The 20,614-nt window shown below is 37.0% G+C and overlaps 1 protein-coding gene across 2 annotated transcripts in view; it reads right to left on the bottom strand.

Moving 5' to 3' along the window:
* The window catches only part of LOC145675438 (uncharacterized), a 319,574-nt gene that overhangs the window by 256,116 nt on the left and 42,844 nt on the right, over window positions 1-20,614 (bottom strand). The window contains exon 1 of one of the 2 annotated variants that reach the window (XM_081745857.1): window positions 17,897-19,613. The exons of the other annotated variant lie outside the window; for it this stretch is intronic. Coding sequence (XP_081601983.1) covers window positions 17,897-17,916 — 20 coding nt within the window. The 5' untranslated portion in view covers window positions 17,917-19,613. Of the gene's footprint in view, window positions 1-17,896; window positions 19,614-20,614 lie in introns of those variants that run through there. 2 annotated transcript variants of the gene reach the window in all.

Genomic DNA, 20,614 nt, shown 5'->3' with positions numbered 1-20,614 from the left:
CTAGGAACGGGTCGATATTAGTATCGAATCCATAGTTTCGTGGTCGCTTAGGTGAATAGTTCTACTTTCAATTCAAGTCCAATTTAACCTCCCATTAGCACCCAGGGTGGTTACGTAGCGACATACAAATATCGAAAACCGATATTAGAATCGAATCGTAAGTTTTCAGCGCCGCTAACAGTGTCGCATTTCCCATTAGTCCACATTAGTCCACATTTCACATTAGTCCCATTGCCTAGAGGGCAACATATTTGCAGAGTGCAAAGTTTAAAACTTGAATAATATTTTTTTCCCCTATGAAAAAGTTAAAAATCAAGAGCAAATATACTATTTCATGAAGAATCCTCTTTTACTATTCTATATGTTTAATAATAGCGTAAGAAATCTAAAAAAATAATTCAGAACATGTTTCACGTTTGTTATTTTTTGTTACGTAGTTGTAGCTGTAGCATGTAGTGAGTGATATTTAACTGTAATAAATTCACCAATTAAGCATATTTTAATTAAGTTTTATTTTTAAGTTAGGGATGAAGGGGCGGAGAAATATGTAGTTATTGTGGGCGCCGAGCTTTTCTACATTTTACTTTCAAGATCTCCATTTTTTTTTTTTTTGTCATTTGTTTCTAATGAAAAAAAGTTCAGTCACTTTTGAATTTTCATAGGATAGTAGGAGTTGGATTTTGGGAAGCAGCCTGTGAGCTTCTAGAGGAGCTAACTGCTTGAAAAAATATTTTTGAATCACCTGTAACATATGAAATAAGGATATGTATTATCAAAAATTGAAAGTAACTATGTCTGCGTAACCATCATGGTCAAATTTCAAAGTCAAATGAAATGACGTTTGGTATACGCGTGTAATCAGGCCCCAATCCCAACTGGGAAGTTATCATACGCGTATCACTTTCATTATAATGCATATCCTAAGGGGAAGTAAAAGTCCGAATTTTTGCGAAAAATTGAGTATCTCACAAGCCGTTCAACTGACTGTGAGAGCTGAAATTCAGCATATAACTCTTCATTAAAAATAAACAGAATATGTTCTGGCATTTTTTAAAATTGTCTTTTATGAGCGGGGGGGGGGCGAATTTTCTATATATTGGAAATTGGTAGTGGGTTGGTTTGTAAAAATAATCGAAAACGATTGATATTAGTTGAAAAACAAATTAAGTAATGCAAACTACAGTTCTTCGAATTTTATACCCACTCCTTTCTATTTATAATTGCTGAAGCTGGTGTTTAATATATGGAGCGTTCAGAGCATAAGGCAATCAAGCCATTAAGTTGAAAGAAAAAATGGCCATAAAATTTGTATTCTAAACTTAATTACATGGGCATTTCCAATTAGTACGGCATGCTTAATTATATAGAAAATTAGTTTTTCTTTTTTCTTTTTTTTCTTTCTTTTTTTTACGTTGGTCTACTTTTCCTTGATTTGAGACTTTCAAATTTCACCTTATTTTCTACTGAAATGTGTATGTAAGGCAATAAATAAATAATTATATATGATGAATTTAAATTCATTTTAATTCGGAAGATGAGAAACACTTTGCCATTATATATCGTAAAGGTCAGATCCACCAGTATTGTAACAGAGAGGTGCTTGAGCCATTGAAGGTAGAAATTCAAACTCCGATAAGTGATAATTTCACAGTCTTGTTTTATTACAAGTGTAACCTCTTTAGTCAATGGAGAAGAGGACGTGGATCATGGGTCAGAGTTGATGTCGATGGGTTTTGGTGGGTCGGAGTTGGTCACAATGGTTCAGAGTGGTTCATAGTTTGTGGTGGGTCAGAGTGGATCACGATGGATGATGAGTCAGAGTGGGCCAATGGGTCATTTGGGATCAAATTTTCATTGACCTACACCAGCTCTGGTTAAAATTGTACTAAAGACAAGAGGCACCGAAGATGCATGTCGGCTATTATGCTCAAATTTTGCACATAGATAGTAGCCCACCAGAAAGCAATAAATCTGAAACGGTTCACGGTATCACCTCCTAGAACTCGAGATGCAGGAGTTTGTCTGATTGGCTAAATTAAGACGTCAGTGATTTATCCTTCAACAAACAAGCTTTTTAAGATCGTTTCCGTGCTGAAGTCAGAAGAACACGTGCCTAGTAATCGTAATATTGATAGTTCGCGTCCACCCCGGGGTATTTTTTTGACTCACCTAAATATAAACAAATCACACATATAGGCATTTTAACATATTTTGGGAGAGTAATTTTGTGGTTCGTTGGCGTTTTATCGCGTCTCTGCCGCTGGTAGTAAAGTTTTCAAAATGGAACTGAGGCCACCGCGTATCGTCGCTGCAGGGCCACCAATTTTTGGCGAGACGTCAATAGTTGACCATGTGTAGTCCACCGACGCTTACAACTTAGGGTAATGAACGATATCTTTGCCTTGTAGACTTCATGACTACCGAATTCGGCAGTCAACTAGCTTTTAGTATTCCTTTACTAACCGTTTATCGTTCATGTTTGTACACGGTGTTGCCATACTACTACTACTACTACTACTACTACTAATAATAATAATAATAATAATAATTATTATTATTATTATTATTATTATTATTATTATTATTTGTATTAATAGTAGTATAATTGATAATAGAATAATTATATTGTCTATGTATTGTCTAGGTAGGACTACACACAGGATTTGGCTCGTTTTGGTTTGACTTGACTAATCCGATCGAGTTGGAGGATATTTTTCGCGCCGAGTCCTAGAGTAGACCTCAAAGATGTCTGTTTCGAGTCGAGTCGAGTTTCAAAGAAAAGTCGCTCGTGCCCATCCCTACTAATGAGAGCTTAATCGGAGTTAAGCGAAATCGAAAGTCACACTATTTTTCTAAGCGGCCCCGAAAACTATGAATTCGACACTAATATCGATCATTTTCTAAGAATCTTTTATATGTACCCCCCTCCCATTCACCATTGATAACCCGACAGCACTCTTTTTCAGACTATAAGAATTGTGGTTAAAATTACTCTAGGCCAGTGGTTCTCAATATAATTCCTATCACGATCCCCTTTTATCACATCCTCTTGCCAGCGACCCTTTTATAATTTGTGTTTTATAATAAGCTTGTGTTGGATTTTTAACATATCTATTTCCATAATAGTAGAGTCCATTTCTTGTTTATGGTGAACAGTGCCGTGGCATGGAAAATCAGCGTCAGATGCGACAGTATACGACGATGTCTTCGTATGAGTGAGGTCGACAGACTAGCTGCGAAGCGCCACCATGATTGGCACGAAGCTCAATAATATTTTCAAAAGTAAACCCTGTCTTTCCTTGATTTTGAGCACATTTTATTACGTTTTTCCTTCTATTTTATACATGTGCACATGCACTTTTCTAACATGAGTAATACACTTCCTCCGAAATTTGTACCCCCTTTATTCGGCGCCCGGCACTGACAGTGGATACAGTAACTGTAATATCTATATTACCAACGACGAAGGTGCTGCTTCAAGATGGATGTTAAACTCCTTCATTGAAGAGGCCATTAACGTATCTGACCTAAGCCCACAATTTCTTGACCAAATAATAGAATGATCATGCGACAAGTCTTTGCAACTGGTTTTCTGTAACGAAGACTTGGACAAGTTCTGCCTGATGAGGAGAGAAGAATTTACTGGTCTGGTATCTGCTGCTTTAAAAGTAATGATTCCATTTGCTATATCGTACCTGTGCGAAAGTGTTTTTTTTTCATGGTAAACATTAAAACAAAGACAAGAAATCGCTTATCAGTTGAAAATGGCTTGATTATGTTCGTCACGAAGATTGAACCGGGCATTGCTGCACTAGTGAAATTACAGCATGCTTAGGTATCTCATTAGGTTTCAATTTTAATTGTATTGCAGTGTGCAGGTTTTGTTGCATGTGTATTTTTCTAGTATTTCTATATACAATTCTCAATAGTTTCATATCATACCCCTTTCATTTAAATTCATTTTTAAACAACTCTGCACCCTTTGAAAATGTTCAGTAGACTTATTTTTTATTGTTCTTTACAGTATGTAAAAAATAAAAGTATGCCTAACAGAACAAAATTCAAAATAATATTTAAAATAATTTCCGGTATTAGATTCTAACTATATTTATCTCTTCCGCTTATCTTCGCGACTCCCTAGGGGCCGCGACTCCCAGGTTGAGAAACACTGCTGTAGGCATACATGAGTTCTGTTGGAACATACATACATACACTTTTATATGTATAAATGCAGATAAGAGAGGGTTAAGAGAGAGCGATTAAGGTATTAACGCTCACTTTAGTTTTGCGACTCGTGAATTTCTTACGTGACAGTTTGGGGCTAGCTAGTTTTTTGTCTTGAACCACGATCCGATTTTCGATATGCTCTACTTAAATGTTCTAATGCGAATATTGAGAAGTTACCTGCGTATGAAAATAGCTGCAAATAAATACATTACATAACTTATTTATTGCTATTACACGATTTTCTTAATTTGTATTTAATATTCACATATAACATATCGACGTTCTGTCAATACCTCAGATATATTTTAAAGATAAGAATTACTTACGTCGTGAAATGATATAAATATATATATATTCAACTGATATATATAAAACTGATGATATGAATATGTATATTCAACTGATACATGCAACTGATGAATTGTAATGTAACTATTTCACATAATTTTCATGCATTGAGGAAAGTAGAATAACATAAAAGAATTTCACCTTAACGGGTATCGAACTCACGATTTAAACGCTCGGGAGTGTACCACGGAGCTAAGATGACCGCTTTTCGGAAGCTGCTTCTGAAATATAACTGAGCTCATACGTAAATGCTCTTTTCCTATGGAAATCACAATGACGAAACGAGAGTGTGAATACATAGTTTTGAAATATTGTATCATTAAGTATTTCAATCAATGTTACTTTTTTTCTACACTTAATACCATTTCAACATGTCGTATTATAATTAACAGAAGGAAAATCATATCTGTACATTTTTTCCCGATTGCTAAGGTTGGCTTGGAGGTTCCAACCAGCAGCTTTAGTTTACTGTTTTCCAAAGATAACCGAAGTTGGACTTCGAAAGTGTTCGTCTCAAAACTGCTATCATCATATCGCTCAATATGTTTGGTATATGGTATATGTTTTTATACGTGTAAAGTCAGTATAACAATTCACTCTTTAAACAGCTTTTCGTATGTATTAATATTCCTTTATAAAAACTGTTTTTAATACGGCGCACTGTATTATTATTACGGCGCACCATTTTCAGATTTCTTTCGCAAGTCGTTGACCAAGTCGTTTCCCACAATAGGCGTGTCGTGCAAGTAACCAATCACACGTCAGGTACTTGCTTTTACCTATTGCTTCCTGCTCACAGCTCAGAACATTGGTAACTATGGATAGACGTACAGCAGTAATTACTTTATGGGAGTTGGAAGGCTATTCTGCAACGGCAGTTAGCAGGCGAGTAGGAGTAGAGACCTGCACGGGCCGGGCTTGGGCGGGCCGACTCTATTATTTGTTTGGTCCGTGCCGGGCTTGGGCGGGCCGACACTGATTTCTCTTCAGGTCGGGCCGGGCTCGGGCCGATTAATTGCAATTCTTTAATAATTATTGACATTCGTTAAATTATAATTAGAATAAAGGCAAACGTTGAAGAAGTGTGCCCGTGAAAAATGTTACAAAATGAAACTTCGAAAATTTATCGGGTCCGGGCCGGGCTTGGGCCAAGAATTTTAAAAAAATTATCGGACCGGGCCGGGCTTGGGCCGAAAATCTCCAAATGTTTTCGGGCCCGGGCTGGGCCGGGCCTACGTATATTCGGGCTGGATCGGGCTCGGGCCGAAAAATTCGGCCCGTGCAGGTCTCTAAGTAGGTGTCCCGGCCTCTACAGGAAGGCGATGGATTCGGAAATATGGTGCTACAGGTCAGACTGGTAATTTACGATCTCCTGGTCGTCAACCGAAGCCGAATATGCGAGGTTAGTAAACGAAGCCCGGTTAGACCCACTAAGGACGTCTAGACAGCTAAGGGAAGCTTCTCTCTTTTCTGGTAGTAAGCATACAGCTCTGCGAAGGCTTCGTCATGCTGGTTTACGTGACCGTGTTGCTGCTATGAAGGAAAAACTCTCACACGACCACAAAATTTACCGCCTCGCGTTTGCACAGGTGAATATCGGTCGCAATTGAGAAAACGTAGTTTTCTCAGTTGAATCCATATTCACAACATCAAATGAGAGACGCCTTTTTGTGTATCGTCCGAGAAGCACCCGATATGACCCTCGATATGTGGCTGCTTGCAATCGCAGTGGCCATGTATCTATTTCATGGTGGGGTTGGATTTCCAGTCGCGGAGCAGGACAGCTTCACAGAATTGAAGGACATCTGGACAGTGCTCAGTCCTTAGACATTATGAGTAATATCATGGTGCCATCTGTACGAGTATTTCAGCCTGATGGTGTAATTCAGTTCTAACAAGACCAGTCGCCAACACATACTTCCCGTTCGGTTCAGGAATGGTTCGCAGGGCAGCCTGAAATTAATTTAATTGACTGGCCGTCTCGTGGAGCAGACCTCAATCCCATGGAAAATATGTGGGCAGAAGTGAAGCGTACTCTAAGGGACAGTTGGCCTGAGGCAGATCCACCAACAACTCATGATGACCTGTGGCATCTTGTTTCCGGAGCATGGCTGGAGGTAGGGGAAGGAAATAGATTTGTCACCCATTTCATAGATTCCATGCCCAGAAGAATGGGGCGTGTAATAAATTCAGAAGGGTCTTGGACACAATATTAATGTCCCCACCTTAACTCCTGAAAACAGCCCATTTCAGGACTACCTAAACGCTTCTGAAAATATTTCTAGAAGTAAACCACTCCTTGTATCCGATTTCTGTGCAATTCTACTTGCAAAAAAAAAAAAATGATAGTTCGCTGCATCCTTTGAACTCAAGACCTCTCCATTGATAAGCCCGTACTCTACCAGTGAGCTAACATGAACACGCAAACCCAACCTGAAGAAACACGACTTTCAATTTCTGGTATTCGATGACAATGATGCTCATATACTTTGCAAATGTTGTATTCAACTTGGGATATTCCGCAACACACACACACACACACAAAACAAAGCGAAAAAGAGGAAGAGAGAGAGAGAGAGAGAGAGAGAGAGAGAGAGATGAATATATAAAAGCATATTCAACGTATTCGAATGAAACTCTAAGTAACGACATTCCGTTCTAAAGAGAATTTGTGTTTCTTCCCGTGACGGTAAGGGGATCCGGAAAAGTTATATGTCTTGAAGCAGGATCCGACTTTGGATACTCTGTTTATACACTTTCTATATCCGTACGAATATTATGTATTTCACGAATGTAAATGACATGCTGTAAGGAGAATATTGAGAAGATGCATCTGTATGACAAATAGCTGCAAATAAATACACTACATAATTTATTTATTGCTATGAAACGATTTTCCTAACTTGTATTTAACATTCTCATATATAATAACGACCTACTGTGAAAATTCTCAGATGTTATATTTTGAACATAATATTTACTATGTTCTGCAATGATTATGCTATATATATATATATATATATACAACTCATGTATTTTAATGTAATTATTTTATATAAATTTTCATTCATTGCGGAAAATATAATTTCATAAAAAAATTATTAACGCAGATGGGATTCGAACTCATAACCTCAAGATTTCAAATCCGACAGTTTACCAATGAGCTAACCCAAAGACTTTCGGAACCATGCTTCTACCGATATATAACGGTTCTCAAGATAATTATGACATTCATATCCATTACAAACGCTGTTTCTGTTCTACTTTGACTTTTAGTTTAGTACTCAGGTGATAATTATATTCTATGTCTTAACTTTGAGCATTCTTTTACATATGGGAAGATTCGTTTACATATCTAAATGTTCCATTACGTATGGAGAGCTAAATGACAAACAAGCATGTGATGACATTAATACAAGGTTTCGAAATATTGTATAATTAAGTATTTCAATCAATGTTGCTTTCTTTTCTACACTTGGTAACATGTCTTATTATATTTAAAAGAAGAAAAACACATCTGCAAACTTCTTCCCGATTGCAAAGGCTGGCTTGGAGGTTCGAACCTGGTTCACTATTTTAAGAAGATACCCGAAGTTGGACTTGGAAAATTTTTGCCTCAAAACACCAATAAAGAATGCGCTCAACCTTTTTGAGACAAGGTGTACACCCATATATATATATATATATATATATATATATATATATATATATATATATATATATATATATATATTGTTACAGTACCATGTGTGGGACAACGATTCTAACCCTCCTGTAAACTTTCCTATAGTGGTCAGCGGCACGTTTCCTATTTAAATACCTGTTAACTAGGATTGGCCGGATCAGGGTCTGATTGATTTCGGATCTTGGATCTGGATCTGAGATTTGAATCTCGGATCTCATTGGGTTCGGGACTTCGGGATGCGATATTTTTTTTTTGCAATCACTACACGGTTCAAGAAGTTTGGTGTCACGTCAGAAGGGCCCGGACAAAAGGGCGAGGACAAAAAGGCCCGAGTCAAAACGGCCTCGCGTCAAAAGCGCCCCGGTCATAAGGGCCCGAGTCGAAAGGGCCCCGCGTCAAAAGGGCCCGGGTCAAAAACGGCCCCGCTCCAAAAGGGCCCCGGACATAAGGGCCTGAGTCAAAAAGGCCCCCCGTCAAAAGGGCCCGCGACGAGAAGTCCCGAGTCAAAAGGGCGCCAGGTCAAGAGGACCCCGCGTCAAAAGGACCCGGGTCAAAAGGGCCCCGCGTCAAAAGGACCCGAGTGAAAAGGGCCCCGCGTCAAAAAAGTCCCGGTCATAAGGGCCCGAGTCAAAAGGGCCCCACTTCAAAAGGGCCCCGCGACAAAAAGGTCCCAGTCAAAAGGGCCCCGCGTCAGAAGGGCCCGGGTCATAAAGGCCCTGCGCCAAAAGGGGCCCGGAGTCAAAGGGACCCCGCGATCAAAGGGCCTCACGTCAAAAAAGCCTGAGATATAGCCTGAAAGGCATGAGAAATATAAAAATGCTATTAGATTAAAAGTATTCAGTGGACACCACCTGATTTGTGTTGAAAGAACGTACATGTTGATCTGTATGCAGTGTTAGTCAAAGTTATTACGACAGCCCACTTACGATCCATGTGAACACAGAAAAGTGTTGCAGGTAGGTATTGATCAGTGCCGTGTCATATTGCGTGTGAGCGGGGCAACGACACTGGCTGCCGAAGTAAGGTGGCGCAAAGTTCGGAAGTAAGAAATAAAAGGAAAGAAGGAAAGAAAAAGAAAGAGGAAAATTACTTGGAATATTTTAGATCAATAGCAGATAGTGTTACTCGTGTTAGGAAAATCTATGTACACCCAACAACAAAAGTCTCTCCACCCTAAGAGCTCTAATTCCATAACTTGGGGTCCAAGTAATTTGCAGTTGTGAGAACGCCTGGACAGATGCAACCCAATTAACACGTAACTTTTCTCGGCTCTGACAACAGTTGGTAGCACTGAATCCATTCTTTATGCAAGTAAAATTGTGAGTAGATGACGCACGAAACATTTCTAAATTCTGAGATGAACTTCTCTGGTTCAGAGCGTGTTGTCCAATGAACATCATATGTTAATCTCAATATTGTTGTGTATGTAATGTATTATTTCACTATATACTGTATATTCAAAGAAATAAAAACACTGATCACACATGAATCAGAAAATGCTTGAAAGTAGACGAAAATATCAAATCTAGATCAACTGCTGGAAATAAGTTAGTAAATGATTGCCTTCATTCAGAGACCTTCCCCAATTCTCCTCATTCCAACATTTTTTTTTTCTCTCTGGAGGAGAGAAAATCTTGCTTGTCACACTGAGTATGTACTGAAATTGAAATTGAAACATTTAAAAAAGTTAGAACCTGACCGGGATTTGAACGCGGGTCCGCCAAATATATGTTCAATGCGCTAAACACTTACCCACCTCGTCACTTCATCTTCCGCCTAAACTATTAGCTAGTTAAAAGCATTGCATGTAAGACTATACACAAAATACTCGTACTAACTCTCGTATAAGGAGACGTTCCTTATGAGTGTCACAATGACTTACTCGAGGTTGCCTTCTTTAACTCAAAAACAAGTGATATAGACCTTCGTCAATGAGGAAAATATCGTGAAGCGTTCTTCAAGGTGAGGCTACCTCATTGTTTTTAACTGGTCCCGATTTATATTACTGCAGTACTTCCTCACCGTAACTTCTAATTTCTAAAGAAGAAAAGCCGGCAGACATTATTTTTGCATTCTTTGAATTGCATCAACACGTGTAGAAATAGTGTGTGCTATGTTTATGTAACATAGCTTCTAGTTTATTTTCTTATCTTTGTATCAAGTGTGTAAGCAGAGAATTGCCATTTCAGTGACTCGGGTTCGAATCCCAGCGTGACAGTTATTTTTTCTTTATTCGAAGGTATTGTTCATGTAATTGATAATGTAATTCTATTATTATTATTATTACTATTTTGCGTATAACTGTATGAATTTCGATGGCAACTGTCGCCGAATATTAAAAAGTGAATATGGTAGAACTTTGAAATAAAGTAAAGAGATGCGCGTAATTTTATCACAAAATTATATGGCGCAACGAATTTTATCTTATCGCAAACGGTTACCGTCGAATATACACGGTTAAAGGAGCACTCTGTTGATCAAATTAATAAAAGTTGCTAGAGAAGTATTGGCCACCAGCAGAAAAAAATACAGAGTAACTGCAAGTCGAGTACGTACTATCGTACAGGAGTATGCTCAAAGACCTTTAGAGAACTATCTTCGTGGCTTGGTTCACAATTTTAATTAGCAATCCACGCAAGCAGTTTGAGACAAATCTCAATCGTATTTGGCACTTGGAAAGTTAAGCAAAAATGATAATAAACTTATGTCCAATATAAGTTGGAAGAATTTCAAAACAGATTAAAGTAGCCAGAATTTTTCAATGTAAGTTCACATACTTTATATATCTGCGACTTGGGACTAAAAGGGCTAATGCCAACACGAAGTAGTTTGGAGCAGAGATGTTCACCCTCGCGAGGGTGGCTCTCTCGAGGGTATCCTCACCCTCAAGTTCCCTCGCCCACAGTGACGCGAAAGCGAGGACAAGTTTTGGCCGCGAGGGCGAGGGTGCGTGAGGGCGAGGACAAGCTTCGATGGCGAGGGTGCGTGAGGGCGAGGACAAGCTTCGATGGCGAGGGTGAGGGTACGCGAGGGCGAGGAAAAGCTTCGAGGAAGAGGGCGAGGGTGAACGAGGGTGAGGGCCAAGTGTTACTGCGGGAGCGAGGGTGCACGATAGCTAGAGACAACTTCCTTCAGGAGAACGAGGGCACGCGAGGGAGGTGGACAAGCTTCCTTAAAAGCAACTGTTTTGGAGTTTGCTATTTGACCTCTTTTGGAGAGAGGCAAAATTTAAAATAATATCTGCCATGTCCCCTAGATGAAAAGTTAGTGTCATAACAAGGTTATACATTAATCGTATTTTTCCTTTCAATTAATTGCAGTAGACAATCTCTCGTGTGTACGTAATAATTATTAAAAATAATAATGCAAATAAGAATAATATTTGATTTTTCCCATGAAAGTTTCCGGGTAGAGACAGCGCTACATTAAGAAGTAAGTGTGCCTCATTGTTGCCCTCCCTGTGCTAGAGACGTTTTAGATAAGAAGTGTCTACTACACTGTCATGTTTAAAGAGTGTTGGTAGACAGACAGACAGTCACTCAAGTCATTCAGCAGTAAATGACAAGAGCGCTGATATCTGAACAAACACAATCAATGAGAGAACCATCAGGATGTAGTAGATCAGATGGAAAAAGACTTGATGGAATGACTTTGGTTCATAGATAGAAATTTTGCTCTGGACTCTCTCGGATTCGGGCTCATTTTTTTCAACTGGGCTCTCGCTCATTTATTCCTTTGGGAATCGTGCCCGGGCTCACTTCCCTCAGTTGGACTCGCGCTGACTTATTTCATTGGCGCTCGGGGTAGCGCTTAATTATTGAACCCGAGAACGGTTGAGCGCGAATGCCGAGCTAGCGAGCGTTGGGCTCGTGAGTTTGGATGCCCATGAAATGGCTGATTAATAGCATACATCCTCCTCCAATGTCCACCACTGATGAAATTGTTATAATTAATCGGAATTTTTAACTTTTCATAGTTTTATGACAGCCCAAACTATTATCTGAATCGATATTTGTTAAAATAATCTCAGTCACTATTGTATCGATTTTCATTGTTTCGCCTTTTATAATCTATGTGGGTAGAGCTATCATTTAGTTACAAAATAAATAATACGTTTTTTCTTGTCCTTAAATAGAAATATCTGACACGTTAATACTGAAATTTTGTTAAAAGAGCTGCTTTAACAAAGTAAATGTAATTAGTTCCACAAGACATAAGTTGTTTATCTAGCCGAAATTTATAATTGTTGACTGATTGCCGTTTAGCGTCCGCTTTCGTCGGCGAGGCTATATGAGAATTGGACCTATAGGTTTAACGTGGAATTCGATCCACTGTCGTTCAATGTTCTCCCACTCGGAATTGTCCTTAGGACCCCATGCACCAAAGGTTCGCGTGCAAGCCAGTGATATAGGGTTTGTATGTTGTGTTTTTCAATGATTTTTATTAGGAATAAAATACGTTACAGGATGATATACTGATTGTAAATATTATAGTGCAAGTATTGAACGATTGTGTGGTAAAAGGAGAAATATAAATTTGGACAAATTAAAGAAAGGCATAAAAAACTGTAGGATATATGAAACATGTAAAACTTAGGAAAAGCCACTTCAGCAAAACGAGCAGGATTTTGTTGTGGGTAAACAGTTTAATCATATTATTATTAATTTCGCACAAATGTGCCACACATCATAGCATGGGCGGCGATTAAGGGGGAAAAGGGGGACAGTTACCCCCCCACAGTCTTTTGAAATGACCCATTAATATATATAGTTTCATTTGGAAATATAAAGTTTTTGTATGTATTAAGGTTCATAGAAAAAAATGGCGCCATAAAATATTTTCGAGTGATAATTCAACAATAGTGTTCTAAAGTATTTTATTTATTTGCTGACGGAGTTTCAAAATTAAGCTCTTTAAATCTTTCCCTTTGAATTGGTTCAAATTCCTCAATTACGCTACATACATCAGGGATGGCCAACGTGTTGACGGTCAAATTCTGACAGATAGTCCGCGGCAGTCACTCTACCGCCACTCATCAAACCTTGATTTCACCCTCACCCTCATGAGAGCCGTCCTTGTGTGGCTGAATACTTATGCTTGCATCGTAGTTCAAGGAACATTTTGAAGGCATCGGATACTGTTGATAAATTATGTAAACGTCACTATCGACCGAGATCTCCATTGTAACAGTTGTTCCATTTTAGGTGTTCCACAGTAAGTTATACGATGATATGTTTAGTTTCCTTTCCTTAGGACGTATGTTAAGCAAGGGCGGATCCAGGACGGACTTCTGGTGGGGGTGGTGGGTTGTAATACTGCTAGTTAGAGCTACTTTTAAGAGCTCCAAACTCTGGAATGCGTTTTATTTGTATATATAAAATAAAGAAGTTTCCTCTTCGGGAGGAGCGATCGCCCCCCCCCCTGGATCCGCCACTGACGATAAGGAAATAATTCAACAAATAGGTTGAATAATTGATGCTCTGATCCTCACGAAGAAGGCCCTCTCGATGGCTCCTCACCCACAATTACCCTCGCCCTCAATGATATGAGGGCGAGGCTGCGCGAGGGCGAAGAAAAGTTTTGAGCACGAACGCGAGGGCGAACGAGGAAAATGGACAAGTCCTATCGCGAGGGCGAGGGTGCGCGAGGTCGAGGACAAGCTTCGATGGCGAGGGTGAGGGTGCGCGAGGGCGAGGAAAAGCTTCGACGAAAAGGGCGAGGGTGTGCGAGGGCGAGAAGCTTCGACAGCGAGGGTGAGGGTGCGCGAGGGCGAGGACAAGTTTCGACAGCGAGGGTGAGGGCGCGTGAGGGCGATGGACAATTCCATTCGCGAGGGCGAGGGCCAACTGCTACTGCGAGGGCGAGGGTGAGTGAGGTCGAAGTAAAATGAACATCTATGGTTTGGAGTATATATACTATTCATATTAACATTTGCTTTTCTTGCAAAAGGAAATATCCCTTTATAGGCGTTAAAATTTGACGAACATCTCATTTTTTGCCAAAAAGTGACACTGGCCCTTTTAGACCCGAATCACATGATATATTTTATATATATTGTAGCGATATACGATTTTATTAGTTTAGTTTTGGTGATGGAAATTAATATTTATTCAAAATGAAAATTAAAGAGATTAAATTGTAGTAATAATGAAATGTTGTCATGTCTTACAAACACGTATATTTGTTCATTTGTTTATTTACGTCAATGGTTTTAAATGTGTTGAATGTTGTTACTGAATTAATGGCTAAACGCTAAGTCGTCAGTTTATTTGTTTTGTTTTGATTTGTAACATTGTGTACGAAATATGTAAAGTCATCAATGTGAAATGTTGTATGTTAACATTGACACAATTTTGACTGTGGCACAACAGTCAGATTTGCAAAGATTGTTGGTCTGGGAATTTGGTCACGATGTAATACGGGTTGAAACCAATGTTTCACCAATAGCTGAGATAAACAGAAAGTATCAACGAAGCGAATTCCAGTGTGTCTGGAATCATGAACAAAAACCTCTCGTTGGAGAGGATTGGGATCAGAAGTAGAGCAGAAGCAGAAGTGGATCAAAAGTAGAGAAGAAGTAGATCGACAATTAGCAGCCAAGTAGTGAGCTGCAATCCTTTCCACTTCGAATAGATCAAGGGTGATCTATTCTCCTTCAACAACAACCATAGCCCAATAGTTATGGTTGGCATCTAGACGGATACTACAAACTACCGACTATACGAACTAGGAGATCCAGTATTGAGAAGTATAAGTATCCAGTCCAGACACTCATCATAAAACAGGTATGTGTATCTCAGCTATGTGCGTGTTGCTCGTGCCACAATTTCTAGAAGGGTACGATTTGTGATCTGACTTGTTATACTGCATTCATACATAAACATACACACTAGCATCTTGATATTAATGAGAATAATACATTTCTTAAATGAAGCTTGAATGCGTTATCTTTTCCTCTCAATTCACTTCGATCTACTCATTTCAGACAATGAGTAGTAGCAATCTCTGATCGTCTTACTTAAGTTCATTCCCATGCTATTAAGGCACGACGTGAGGAGGTTGTTATGGTGGAGTATGGTTGTTTGAATCCCGGTACAGTGATTAGAATAATCCACCATTGTTATGGTGGAGATAGCTGCGAGGCTTACGCCTTGTAACGACCCCAGTCCTTTTGGTTCGATCCCCGGTGCGTGTTTAAAGCTAATGGTAATATTACTATGGTAGAGAAATTTTTGGTTCGAGTCCCAGCACGATTAAAATTAGGTTAAGTAATTAGTATGATACGGAATAGTCAAGTGCAATTTTACGTTCACTATTGGAACAATGCAAAGTTTTGGTTCGAATCTCGATAGGCTTAAAAGTGACTCAATTAGTATTTAAGTTAACAGGTTAACCCTCACCACCCTCCCACGCTAAGTTATTAAATATAAGTTGTTATAAGGGTTAAGTATATTGATAAATGACAGAGAATACAGTGTTAACGAGGGCACAAAAAGCAAGTAAAGGTATTCAGATAGAAGTGAATGATTTGTTTGGTGTGAGGACACCTGAAAGACGACGATATATCAGTAGTCAGGAAACAGCCGTGGAACCCGCGAGTCCAAAAATAGTAATAAGCAAAGAACCTGTATTTAATTTTCCGAGTAGTCCGGTGGTAAAATCGTTTTCGGAAGATTTCCCTTCAATATTGAACATAGACGAGAACTTGATTAAGAATAAAAACGTAAAAATGGCTTCAAATGTTACGTTCTATGCCGATATTAATAAGTTGCCAAAATTTGATTTAAAGAATGACGGAGATATTGTTTCTTTCTTCTATGAGTTCGACGATGCATGTCAGATGGCAGGTATCGCCGAAAACAAGAGAAAAGAATGTATACCGAATATTTTTAAAGGAGTTGGGAGACAGTGGATAAAACTGTTTCTTAAACGTAAAAATGTGTCAGAAATTTCGTACAAAGAGTTACAGGCCGAATTCGTGGAAGAGTTTACGAAATCAAATGTAACACTTGATATCGAGGATAGAATACGTGAGCGATTGCAACACGAGGACGAAGCAGTCATAAATTATGTTTATGATATGCTTGTCTTATGCGAAAGACTACATACTAATATGTCGGACAAAAAGAAGATCGGTATAATAGTGAGTGGTTTACACCCTTACTATATGGAAAAGGTAGGGACTGTGGCTTACTCGAGCCTGGATAAATTTGTAGATGATTTACAAAAATTGAACGAAACAAGTGTAAAATTGCAAAACGGGTTAAACGCGAAACAGGGAAAGTAACAATAAAGGATTTAAAAGTAAAATTCAGGAATTATATTGTTATTTACACCAATCGCAACGCAAGATACTTGCGAATTTATTCGCTCATCTCGTCCAAAAAAGGGTTAATAAAATCATAACTAGCATATTAAATAATCAGTTATCATACTACATATTATCTAATGAAGACGTAAAAAGATTAGTAAACCTTCATGATGTTTTGAAAAACACCATTTATAGGTCAGACATTGGGATGTTTTACCAAATGTCTAACGTATATTTAATGAAGTATCATTATGAAGAAAATAACGTAGATTTATTATTAAAGACTCTGATCATATACGATAGTAGTATTTCAATTATGTATGATGTAATTGCAATGGGCTATTTGATTAATAATACAAGAATATTTTATGAATTACCGGAAGCAGTATATTTGGCGGAAGGTAAATATCATTCTTTGGATAAAACAAAATGTGAATTTAAAAGTTTCTTATATTTTTGTGAAAGCATTACATTAGACGACGAGGTGAAATGCTTAAATAATATCGTATTAAATAATTCTTTAAAAGGATGCCAACAAAATTCTGAAAAATTTTTGGGGAAAGTAATGTTCAGATATACACATGCAGGAGTTGTGTACTCTTCTGTTGAACAGGATGCTTATATGACAAAGGTAGGTGTACATCAAGAAATTACTTCCACAAAATTGGAACAGACGAAGACTAAATCATATTTTATAAATTATGATAAATTTGATAATATAATAATAGGTGAATTAGTAATACCAACTAAACAAATAGTACAAGTTCGGAATAAGCACATTAAATTAATTGGTAATTGGACGGAGAAACAAGCTAATTTTTCTTTTCATACACAAGAGTTGAATGGTTTAACGGAAAAGCTATTAAAATTAAAAGTAGATACAACAATACCTGAGTTACATTTAAAAACGGATTATATTATGTATGTAATAGGTGGTATCATCATAGCTCTAATATCAACAACAACGTTGCTTATAATATTGTACTATACACTTTACAAGTCAATCCGTCAATATAAAATTCAAAATCAATAATAATAATAATAATAATAATAATAATAATAATAATAATAATAATAATAATAATAATAATAATAATAATAATAACAATAATAATAATAATAACCAACAAATAATAATAAAGTAAAGCGAATGACGTAAAACCATGTTGTATGTGCCTTGGGTTTAAAAAAAGTTTACATTTAGAGGTATGGAGAAGAAAACTATTTTTTAGAAAAAGAAAGAAATTGAATGTCGAAATGAAAATCTGGAAAAGAAACACTGTACTTGAATATTAAACAATTGGCAAATGAGTATAGGTACTTACCAAGCGAATGTGGTAGACATGAGTCAATAAGCCTAGGGAATAGAATCCTAGACTAACTAGGGTCAGACTATCCATTGGTGGAACGAAAAAGGTATATGAACGAAAAGAGTCACGCGCAAAAATATAACGACAACTCCCGGTATTTTGGTTATGCCCGAAAAGCATTTAGAATAAAAATAGTAATAGGATATCATTGATAGAAGATAGATAACATCATGAAAAAGAGTAATGACTAAGTTTAGTAACATCAAAACATCAGTGAGATCACTAGCTGAAAGCTACGTGAATATCGAAAATAAGAAATTAATGTCTATTAACAATAGTGATAGAAGCTAGATAAATAGAGAAATAAAGAATAATATAAATAATGTAAGTGTAGAACTAGAAAAGTAAGCATACTAGTGAAATAAATAAGTCGTAGAAAGTATGCGAAAAGTTTTTAAAAATAGATAAATATCAAGTAGAAAATATTAAAAATAATAGTTAAAAGAATAGTTAATAGACGTAAAATAGTCAAAAAAGAATACATACGTAACGCATCATGTCTAGAATAGTCAAAAATGGTAGGTAAACAAGGTATTTTGGATCAAGTTTATTTTCTAAATTCAAGTTTTTTTTAAAAAAGAAAGAAAGAGTGAAAATGATTGATACTTAATAATTTTATAATAACCAATTGGCATATTGATAGTTATTAATAATAAGCTAAGTATTTATTACATTAGATATTTAACTGAATATTTATGGAAAAGAATCAACAAGTTGTTGTTAGTCCATCATTGGAGCTGTGCATGTGAGGGGACGCATGACATGCGCTTCTCACTGCTCGTGAGCCGCAGTACTCCGTATTCTAAGAGGCGGAGCTTAACAGCCATGATGGTAGCTGCATGTCACAGGCCACGCTCACATACAAGAAATACAGTATTTTCACGAGAATTTTGATGCAATACGTATAATTTCTGAATGAATAAAGTTGTGTAACGTTATAGAAAGGTAGAAGAAACATCAATACATTCATTAGTACCTAAATATATGTGTAGATGCAGTCATAAAGCATATTTAAACACGTAAATATGAGTGAAAATGTATCGCTACTATGACTTTAAAAAAATGAGAAAAGCGACGAAAAGAGAATTAATATGTAACGAAAGTGATGTTTAGCACTCGAATAGGTTACATGAGAGTAAGAACATAATTCATTGTTAAGAAATATGCATTACTTGTGCATTTAGAAGCAACAATGTAAGATTTTAGTACATTAGAAAGTAGACCTATGGAAATATAATGTAAGATTTTACAAAGAGTAACCGTAGACACAGATATAGAAATATAATAGCGTAAAATAGAAGAAAATTGAATCTCACGATTAGTCATTTATATTTTGCAGAACTATGGAAAAGAAGACAATGGTATTAATTATAGTATTAACGGGATTATTATTATTTGTCGTAGGAACCCTGATAATTATAATATATTTAGTATGTATATTACGGAAATTAAGTGATCAGAGAGGAAAGATTAATAGCGTAGAAAACAAGAACACTATCTACGAAGATGCTACACACATAAAACATTATGCAAGCACGCCTATTTATACACTTGTTTACAAAAATAACACTGAAAAACACAAAAATAGCACTGAGAATAATTTAGATCACAGTCGTGGACGTATTGAATTGGCACGACAAAACACAAGCATAAAAGATACACATATAGCACTGAACACTACCGAAATCCAGAGTGTTGCACATGAGAACACGAACTTGGAGAATGCCGAAACCGTGAAGACGAACGAACATTTAACTATAGACCCGAATAGTGCAAAAGTTTACTTTCGTCCGTGTGATGTTGTAATTTTGTAAAAATCTCCAAATTTTTGACGAAAATATTCACAGACACGAATTTCACGGTCAATTGCAATCATCGGAAGGAAGCGACTGAGGACGCAATGTGGAGAAGTTTCAAGGTCTTGGTCACGCTTGCACAAAAACTGCAGAATAAACATTTAACGGAATGGTTTGCAACATAGTTGCTAAACTTAGGAGTGGAAATGGTAACAGTAGTGAAGTGATTTTTAGTTTTATCAATTTTTAAACATGCTTTAAATTGAAACAACGTAAATGGACGTTGATACTAAGTGTATAAGTGCATGGTTAAAAAGTGAATTGTGTTTTAATAAAGTGATTATTTTTGTAAAATAAATCAGTGGTGAGACACTGACATTCATGATAGAAGTGCTACAGTGAGAAACAATGTTTTGGACTTTGATACTAAATGCAGTGGAAAATTACAGAAAAAGAGACATAAAAAGTACATGTATATGCGTTTGGAAGAGCACGAAGTAGCATGTAGTTTTACATAAAAAATAATAGATGGCAGAAGGCGACACTTCAGACATTCTTGCCACAGAGTTTTTTAAATGAAATAAAAAGAAATTAATGTATATAAAGTTATATATCGCAGAGCTTGTATTAATAAATAATTATAGGAGTATATTGATATAGGTGAACGAAAAATATGTACAATTATTTTTAATGCTTGTATTTTTATATTAAATATTATACCAATTTTTATCTAGAAATTTAGGCGAGAACAGAGTTCCCTCGTTTTGAAGGAGGGGCATGTAGCGATATACGGTTTATTAGTTTATTTTTGTTATGGAAATTAATATTTATTCAAAATGAAACTTAAAGAGATTAAATTGTAGTAATAATGAAATGT

Source organism: Thermobia domestica, chromosome 18 (assembly GCF_964235325.1).
Source record: "Thermobia domestica chromosome 18, izTheDome1.hap1.1, whole genome shotgun sequence".
Classification (NCBI taxonomy): domain Eukaryota; kingdom Metazoa; phylum Arthropoda; class Insecta; order Zygentoma; family Lepismatidae; genus Thermobia; species Thermobia domestica.
Note: the sequence above shows the minus strand (reverse complement) of the source record. Positions and strands in the feature narration are given on the sequence as shown.